Source organism: Tupaia chinensis, unplaced genomic scaffold, assembly GCF_000334495.1.
Source record: "Tupaia chinensis unplaced genomic scaffold, TupChi_1.0 Scaffold000216_1, whole genome shotgun sequence".
NCBI classification, from domain to species: Eukaryota; Metazoa; Chordata; class Mammalia; order Scandentia; family Tupaiidae; genus Tupaia; species Tupaia belangeri.
The window spans coordinates 809,072-818,479 of NW_006159691.1; the positions used below are offsets into that span (position 1 = coordinate 809,072).

The 9,408-nt window shown below is 52.2% G+C and overlaps 1 protein-coding gene across 1 annotated transcript; it reads right to left on the reverse strand.

The window, feature by feature from the left end:
- Positions 1-309: 309 nt before the first annotated feature.
- Positions 310-9,071, reverse strand: R3HDML (R3H domain containing like). The gene is made up of 5 exons (XM_027771472.1): positions 8,702-9,071; positions 5,931-6,049; positions 4,173-4,305; positions 3,431-3,546; positions 310-641 (listed from the first exon to the last, which is right to left on the reverse strand). Exons 1-5 carry the CDS (start codon positions 8,960-8,962, stop codon positions 509-511), a joined length of 762 nt encoding a protein of 253 aa, XP_027627273.1. The 5' UTR covers positions 8,963-9,071; the 3' UTR covers positions 310-508.
- Between the last annotated feature and the right edge of the window lie 337 nt (positions 9,072-9,408).

Genomic DNA, 9,408 nt, shown 5'->3' on the forward strand with positions numbered 1-9,408 from the left:
AGCCACACAGGGCCTCCCAGGTTGCCCAGTGAGTACAGGCAGGCTCAAGATTAGGTGTTCAAAGTCTTTCCAAGGCTGCACCAAGTCTTTCAGATTTAAAACCTAAGCTGTCAGGGCTGCCCCCTCCAGCTCTGGCCCTGAGAATAGTGCTAATTAAAGGTGCAGTGACTCCCACATGGCCGACCACGGTTCGAGTCCTGGACCTGGTGGCTTGCCTTCTTACTTTCTCTCTCTTTCTGGTCAAATTAAAATAAATGAATGAGTAAATGAAATTGAATAAAATAATTCTTAAAAAGAAAAAGGGTGCAGTAAGAGGAAGATGGAGTTGAGGAAAGAAGGAAGGTATGCAGGTCGTTTTCTTCTGACATATTCTGGATGCTTAGGAGCCTCTAGAAGGACAATTGAGATCCATGCTGTGAGCCCACCTCAGGTCCTTTAGGGGGAAAAAATCCATCCACCCAGTCTTCGGAGGGACCTCGGCTGGAGGGCACCAGAGCCCCGGCAGAGTTCAGAACCACAGGAGCGCGTTGGACTTGCGCCCTGAGAAGCACATGTTGCTGTTGCAGCTGCCTTGGTAGCTGGGGGGGCAGGCGGAGCATGGCCTCCCCACCTTGTACGGTGCCTCGCCGATCCAGTTGCCCCTGGAAGAGAAAAGGTCCCAAAGGGTCGGGGACAGGAAGCGTTAGGTAAGCAGCCCTCACATGGACTTTGCTTTTCAGCACTGACACTGCCTGGCCTTGTTAACCGCGGCTGGGTCCTCTGTAAGCTACGTCTGCAAAACCAAGAGAAGACGGCCCTCCCACGTGGGGATGCAGGGAGAGCACCGATGTCCTAGCACCTGCCTGCAAAATAAACAACTCCCCTGTGGGGGCTGATTTCTTCCCCCCCCCCCCACCCCCCTGGAGTAGGCAGATCTGAGTTCTGGCACTTGCCAGCTGGTGACAGGTAACCATCTCATCAGTGAAAATAAGAAATGACCAAGGAGAAAACCTGCCGGGGGCTGTGCGTATACGGTAATTAGGGAATTGAACCTCAGGACTGCCCATCAGCCTCATGGGGTCACTGCTGTGGGCTCCTTTCCACTTCCTCCCAGTCCATCCTAACCTGCTCCTGAATTCCTCCTCTCCGGAGACCACTGCATCTTGAGAGGAGGGGGCATAGGGAGCTATTTCTTAATAGGAGAGGAACAAGGTTCCTCTCCGGGGTGATGAGAAAGTTTTAAAATAGATAATGACTGTAATTAATACCACTTAGCACATTAAACATGGCTAAGATGGCAAATTATATATATATTTACCACAGTTTTTTTTTTTTTCAGTTTTTCAAGTCCTCACTGGAGAGAGACAGAGACAGAGAGGTGGGGAATGAGAAGTCACCCCTTGGAGGGGTGGCCACAGCACGGTCCCTTCTCTTTCAGTTTCCTCTTGAGATTTTGGGCACTCATACTCATACTCGGCATGATTCCAAGCCGCTGTCTCTGGGACTCGAACTGCTCAGTTAGCCATACAGGATCCAGTACCTTAACCTCTATACCACCTGCTAGGCCATTTTTCATAATTAAAAAAAAATGTAATATACCAAAAATCATTGGTTGGTCTGGTATGTGAATTATATCTCAAATAAGGTTAAATAAAAACAAACAAACAAACAAACAAACAAAAACACTACTTTCATCACATCACTGCCCAGCTTCAGAGCCTTCATGGGCTTCCCCTTGCCTGTGCAGGAGTTGGCAAGCTTTTCTGTAAGGGGCTAAATGGTCAATATTAATATTTTAGGCCTTTCAGGCCAGCTACCTCCATCGTATACGGCAACTGTATACAATGTGTAAAGGAATGCTATGGCTGTGTTTCAATAAAACTTTATTCACAAAAACAGACAGCAGGCTAACTTGACCACAGACAGAGAATCATGCCAACAGCCTTCGGTCAGGTGGTCCAGACTGCCCTGGAAGCACGTGGGTCTCATTGGCCACCTCGTTTTCCCTCACTCTCTTCATCCCGTCCATGGGTTTCTCGTGCTTTCCCCCTTGCTCCTCTCAAAGCGTAAAACCCTTCCTCCAGCCCTTGCTCACGGCTGCCTCATGCTCTCACCACGGGTCTGTCATAATAGCTATCCTTGCAAGTCCCAGTGCCTTGTTTCCTCGCGCCTTAAACGAACACTCCTTTGTGGGCAGAAATGGGGTCTTTTCCCTTCCAAAGCGACGGTTGAAAAGTCAGCCAAAGGGTCCAGAAAGGTACACACTTCTCATTTCCTAACAGGATTTACTCATCCATCCATTCATTTGTTTACTCAGTGAGCACGTCCTGAGCATCTACTGGGCATCAGGATTAGTGCCAGAGGGTGTGTGCACTCACTAGCAAGAGAGAGACAGAGAAACAGAGAGAGAGAGAGAGAGAGCACATATCCTCCCCCATCCCCACCCATGCGTTTGGTCGTACTGCAATCTCTTCGTCTGCACATCTTCTCCCCATCAGGATTTTGGGGAAGCATGCCTTTCAAGCCACCAGGGCTGGGGTTTGAACTGCAGTCAGCCCTGTGGGATCCAGCTCTCTGTGCATAGTTCTTAACCACTGCACTACAGGGCCAGCCCCAAGCCTCTATAGCTTGATCCATAAAAGGAAACAGTATTTCCTAGACTGTCTCTCTTTTCCTTCCTTCTCTCTTTCGTCTCTTCAATGAGATACCAAGGTGAAAGTATTTTGCAAATGATCAAGGGCTATATGAGAGTAAAATGGTTTATTATTTTGTAATTTTGGAATTCTAAATGTTCCGTTCACTTAGAATGTGTTCTTTTGGAATGTGTGTGAGAATATGCAATGTTGAGTTTCAAACTCAGGTGCAAGATCTCTGATGTGTGTAAGCTTGCATGTTGTACATTGGATGGGGAATTCCATTCCCACTCTCGGGCTCCCAAGGGACTGCGTGAGGAGGGTCCTAACCGAGCTGGCTGGAGAGGCTGGGAAGGAGCTAGGCGCGCTGTTTCTTCCTCCCTCCTTTCTTTTGTAATCTGTCTGCCTGCAGAAAGCTTGCATTCTTGGCTGCCTAGAGGGGCTAATGTTGTGCTTGTAAGAAGAGGCCTGTGGTTGTCCTCTGCAGCTGGTCCTGGGTATCTGGGTCTAATTTAATACTGAGACATTTGCCAGTCTCGGTTGGCAGACGGGCCGCTCTGAGCCACCCTCTCCATTGTTGGCTTCTTCAGTGACGCTGTTTTTCTACCTGCCTGGTTTGCTCTTAATTGCTTCTGAAACTTGGATAAAGGAAAAGGATTATCAATGGGCTCTTCCCAAACTGCCAAAATTGTTCGTATGATATCGAGGGTGGGTAGGCTGTAGAAAGGAGGGGTGTCGTGTGTGTCTCTCTCTTCTTCAAATTGCTCAGGGTCCCCCCTCCTACCACAGAGGGCCCCCGTGCCGGTGCTGGTACCTACTTAATGGCATAGTTGCAGACCAGGTAGACAGCCTGACGCCACGTGCTGCCCCAGACGTCGATGCTGCCACAGGTGTGGATGGCACAGCCCAGCCGGCTGGAGGACGCCCACACCATCTGGGGAAGGCAGAGACAGGGAGCACGTGAGAAGCACTCCAGCTCTTCATGACTGGCCAGCTGGAAGGAACACAGTTTACAGTGTCGTCCTGTGCACAAACATGCACATGTGTGCACGCGCACGCACACAGCTGGAACGTAAATCTATGAAGTGGCCTCGCCAGGTGGCACGGTCAGTAGTAGACTGAACTGCGGTGCTAACAGCCATCGCCGACTGCGAGCTCAGCTCCCCCATCAGCCTGAAAACACAGCGGGCACACACGTGGGTGCCCATGATCTTGAGGAACTGGAGGGTGGGGGAGAAGGGATCACATGTGTCATGGTCCTGTTGAGGGTGCTGGCTCCCTCTTTCTCTCTCTCTTAAGTGTGTACATACCCCCCATCATGAATAAAAATAAGCTTAAAGTTGGATGAACCAATACTTAGACTTACCCTGTCTGATACATGCTAGCTAATATTTTCCATGCTGCTCTATTCCTTTTCTCGCTCTCTCTTTTCCTGCTGTCCTTCTCCTTCTATTTCCCTCTTACTCTCCCCCTCTCTTTCTTTCTCTCTAGTGTTCCACCCCATCCTTTTTTCTTCTTAGGTGCCAGGATTCGTTCTCCTGTCGGGCCTCAGAGGCGTACCTGGGTATAGTGGGAGCAGACAGGGCCACTACAGCGCCAGGGGCAGTGTGGGTTACAGTCCCTTGGGGCAGGAAACAAGTAATGCCGCTTCTCCTCAGACCAGGACTTCACGAGATCTAGCACCGAGCGGTACCTGGGGAGGCAGAAAACAGGGGAGACACTGAATGGGAGCATAGAATAGTCCCTCTGCCACCAACTTCTTCAGTGACCTTGGGGAGTCGCTTGTGTCCCTTCCCTGTTTCCTTGTCTATCAAACGTGACAGAGAACGGTAGCCTCACCTGCCTCACAGGCGTGTTCTGAGCAGCATTTGAGATGGCCCATGCAAAGTATTTACCTGGCCCTGGCACACAGTGGGTGCTCGACAAAGCATACTCACTGTCAGGCAAAGGGCCGGGAGGAGGTAGGCATCTCTGACAGGGGAGCTTTAGTTGTTGTTTTACATTTTGCTACAGGGCACATACATGCATTTACCAGAGAGAGGCGGAAAGAGAGAGAGAGAAAGTGAGAAAGCCTCCCCAGCAGGGATGGCTGCATCACGTTCCCTTCTCCTTTCCTTTTTTTTTTTTTCTTGGGGTTTTGGACACACACACAAACTGGTGTGTTTTTCTAGCTTTCAGGTCTGGGACTTGAACCACAGTCGGCCATGTGGGATCCAGCTGCCTTGACCTCCGTACCGCCAGCTGGCCCGTAGCTTGTGCTTTTAGGGAGGAGACAGCTCACTGGCCATCTCCGAGACCTCTGGGATGTGAGATGGGGAGAAGGCTGACACTCACCAGGTGAGTCGGCCTGAGATTCTGCTGTCTGCAAGGCCCCCTGGTGGAACCTGGAGCTTTTCTATCATACATGTGGGGCAGAGGTCCATGAACCCAAGAGGGCTCACGGGGCTGGGGGTGGGGGGCGGCTGGGGGACATCGTGATTCACAGCAGCAGTGTCCTTCACTGTGAGACTCCCAGCCGATGGCCAAGGGGCAAGGGGCACTCTGGCAGGAAGAGGTTAACATTAGGGAGAAGGGAAAGATCGGATCTCCCAGTGTCTGCTCTGGCATCTCTGAGGGACCGTGCATGGCTCCCACGTACAGGGCTGGCCCAGGCTAGTGGGGACATGAAGTGCAGACCAGCGAGTGCCTCCCTGAGCTCAGTGGGGAGCCCTGGCTGGGTTTATGGCAGAACAGCAGGGTGGGGAAGAGAGCTGTTTTTCAAGTGTTCTTATTTGGCATAATAAAAACGTGACAATCTGTGGCAGTCTCAAAAACACCTTTTCGAAATTTGATTGGCTTCAGACATACACAAATCCGCAAAGAACTGAGTCCGGCCAACACTGTCACTTACAGACAGGGACACAGAGATCCAGAAAGGAAAACAACTTCCCAAGACCACACAAGGTGAGAACTCAGGCCCCCAGATCCGATGAGTCAGAATGGTGGTCAGGAGTCAGGCCAGAAGGGTGGCTTTGCAGTCCCAGACTCCAGCAGGCGCTCTCGGGCCTGACGCACCTTCACCAGCCTTGTACCCCAACCTGTCCCCCACGATGGCCATCCTTAGCCTACCTTACGACCCTCAAATCACTCTCACTCTCCCGAATGACCCGCACACGCGTCTGTTTGCCCAGTTGCTGCCTGTCCTACTAGAACGCAGGCCCCTGGGGGCGGGGAGCGTGTCGGCCTGGCTCTCCACCGTCGGTCAGCGCAGAGCCAGCGCCTGGTACAGCGTGCGTGTTTGTTGAATAACTAGTGAAGGAAAGGCAGAGAGTCACTCACCGGCCGGAATGAATGGAGAGGTTCTGGCCCACATATCTCATCAGCTGTGAGGGCCCGTGGGCCCAGATGCACTGGCTGGCCCAGGCCTCTGCGGACCTGGCCAGCTGCTCATCCCACACCTGGGGAAAGAAGGGCCGTGACATTCCTAGGGGTATCGCCACCACCACGAGTGTCTGGGCGTGCGTCTCTCCCTGGTGCCATTCCCTCCTGGGGCTTGGTGACCCTAGCTCACACCCACTTGGCACATAAGAAAACTAAGGCTCAGAGAAGACCCATGATGCCAGGGCCAACCGTGAGTCCAAGATCTCAAGGTCCACACAGGGTCTCTGACTCTGAGGGCCGCTCTCTCTTCTCCCATCACTGTACTCAGGGCTCTCCGCTCTGAGTGGGGACCCAGGGTGCTTGTCCAGGAGTTCTCCTCAGCCCCTAGAAGTGCTGGAGCTCAGGGTCATGGCAGATTAGCTCATTTAAATATTGTATTGATTGTATTATGCTTTTGAAAGTTTCTTTCTTTCTTTGTTTCTTCCCCGAGCACAAGAATAGAGAGAGACAAAGAGACAGCACCCGGACAGGGTCTTGATGCCACAATCCACCCCCAGGCCCAGCCAGCCCCAGCTCCCGGGCACACATATGCCTGGTGCACTCAGGGAGGCCTCTGGACATGAACCTGGAGCCTTCCCATATGGGTCAGCCTCGCAGGGCACCGCATTCTACTCCTGCACCTCATCCAGCTCCCTGTTACCCAACGTCCTGAATATGCTTATTTTAATAAATGTATGAAGCATTTTTAAATTAAAAAACCTTTTTTTGGATAGTGAAAATGTGCACAATTTTAATACATAATATATCCGAAGGAGGAAAAGTAGAAAGTCTCTTGTCTCTCTGTACCCCTGGGCCCCAGTACCCTGTATCCTGTGCCCAGAAGCGATCACTACTGTGTCTTGGATCCTTTTCCAGAAATGTCCTATACCTGTACAAGAAGATATATAGAGATGCATTTTTCATACATAAGGAGGGATGGCCACACCGCAATCCCTTCTCCTCCATTCTCCTCTCGGGATCTTGGGCACACACGCACACGTGCCCGGTGTGAGTTTAAGCCACTGAGTCCAGGACTTGAACTGGGGTCGACTACATGGGAGTCCAGCAACATAGCCATTATGCCATCTACTGGTCCCAACATTTTTCATATTCTAGACAATGGCAGCGTGCAGACATCCTAATCTGTACCTCTCTCTTTTCACTTAACAGGCTGATTCTACCTCACTGCATGAAGAATACCCTCCTCAGCCTGTATAACAGCTTCGTGATTTTTCAGTGTATGAATTCCCTATGTTTTAAACCAGAAAACAGACCACTAAAAAGTAAATAAATAAAAGGAAAAAGCCAGGGACCAGAGATGCCCTAATGGTTATGTCTCTGGACTCCCGTAGAGTCGACTATGGTTCGAGTCCGAACTGGGGACTTAAAACTCAAACTGGGTCGTTTAAAACTCACACCGGGCATGTGTGCATGAGTGCTCAGAATCCTGAAGGAGAATAGAGGAGAAGGGATTGCAACATGGCCATCCCCCTACGGGTGGTGCTTTTTCCCTTTCTGTCTCTCTGTCTTTCTAGCAAACATGTGTGCCTTATAGCAAAAATCTCTCTTAAAAAAAAAGTGAAAGGCCAGTTCTCTGGCAGCTCTGCCTCCCTGGGATTCGCCGAGATATTATTTCTCTGAGATGCTTCTAGGCACTAAGGACCCACAGACGACCAAGGATGTGGCCTGTTAGTCGATCAGTGTGGCAGTATGGGCCTGGTGGGTATGAGAGTGTGAAGCCAGACTCCGCGTTTCCAAGGGCTGTGTGAGAATAGGCTTCTGGAATGTGGGATGTTTGGTGGAAGATCTGCTCTGTGGGTGGAAGTCAGCGAGCGAGGAAGACATGAATACTGAGAGAGGGCGAGGGCTGGCCCTGCTGTCCAGTGGTTAGGAGAACCAGACCCCGCGTGGCCAACCGTGCATTTCGATTTCTGGATCTGGCGGCTTGAAAAACACACTGGGCTGTGTGTGCGTGCATGCTCCCAATCCCGGCAGGGTGGAGAAGTGAAGACGTGATTACAACTTGACCATGTCCCATTGAGAGGTGCTCTCTCTCTCCTCTCTCTCTCTCTCTCTCTCTCTCTCTCTCTCTCTCGTGAGTGCACATGCCCTCTGGCAATTTTAAAAACAAAACAAAACAAAGGACGAATTCGGGCCAGCCAGACATGGGGGTTCCAAAAGAGCAGTCCAAACATCTCCCCAGAGCTGTCTGCCTCGTAATCTTTTAGGGAGGGTGAAGGAATGTTTCCCTCCAGCTCCAGGGACAACAGGGGACAGCAGGCCAGACATCCCACCCACACTGGCTGGTCCTCCCCGGGGTCACCACAACCTTAGCAGCAGAAAGACCTGGGCTGGAATCTTGGCGAGACCACCTTGGCCAATCGGTTCTCCTAGCCTCAGTTTTTTATCTGGAAGCTAGACTGAACAATACCTGCCTTGAAGGAAGAGCACACCTGGGGCCATGGGCAGTGCCCGGAGCACAAAGGCGCCCCATAAATAGTCCTCGCTGGAAAGTCCAGGCAATCTCCTTCGTCTCCTCAAATGTGAAAGGGGTGGGTTAATTCCTGCCCTTTCCGCAGGTCCCAGACACCACTGGCAAATGGTTACCTCTTCAAAGCCAGTCCCTGCAGGCCAAGGATGAGCAGATGGCATTTGCTGAAAGGGGCCCTGAGCAGGGCCCGGACACTTACCATGTACTCCATGTTGGCAGCAGGTGGGTGCACGTTGGCCCGGATGTGGTTGTGATAATCCAGTAAGGCACTCATGTCCCTGGCAGAGATGTGGCGCTTCCGGTGGTACCGGGGCACCCCCAGGCCACTCAGAGGACGCACGGCTGTGCCCTCAGCCCGGGCCCGAGCCAGGGTGGCATTGGGCATCAGGAGAGCATTCACCGTCTGGCCCGTCCAGAAGAGCAGGCCTGCCAGGCCCACAGTGCCAGGCAGCAGGGGCATAGCTGGCTAGAGGGGTCACACGTCTGCCTCCCACAGTCAGGGCTGGCTGCCTGGAAGGGGCGGGCATGAGAACACGAGCCCTGAGTGTTCTCCTCCCAACCACTGCCAACCCGAGGATGCTCCCTGGGATCTTGGCAAAGACTTCCTGACCTAGCTATGGTCCAGATGTCCAGCACCCCTTCCTTCCCCACCCAGCAGGCTAAGTGGGTTGGGCAATGGGAAGAAGTGGCCAGACAGTGGCTGGTCCTGACCAGGCCCCAGGGTGAGATGGTGCCACCACTTCAAAGCCAGGTCTCTGCAGCCCCGGCCTCCTCTTCACCAGTCCCATTCTAGCAGGCGGGGCCGCTGCCTCCGAGGCAGGGTCATCCTCCCTGAGGCACACTGCAGAGCCGTCTAGTCCCTGACTCGCTGCAACTTCAAGATTGGGAGTGAGACACAGAGAGAAC

Coding starts and splice junctions, on each gene's coding strand:
- R3HDML (XM_027771472.1), bottom strand. CDS start 8,962: ATGCCCCTGCTGCCTGGCACTGTGGGCCTGGCAGGCCTGCTCTTCTGG. Junction 6,050..8,701: donor CTGCCAACATGGAGTACATG/GTAAGTGTCCGG, acceptor TTCTTTCCCCAG/GTGTGGGATGAGCAGCTGGC. Junction 642..3,430: donor GTCTGCAACTATGCCATTAA/GTAGGTACCAGC, acceptor TTTCTCTTCCAG/GGGCAACTGGATCGGCGAGG.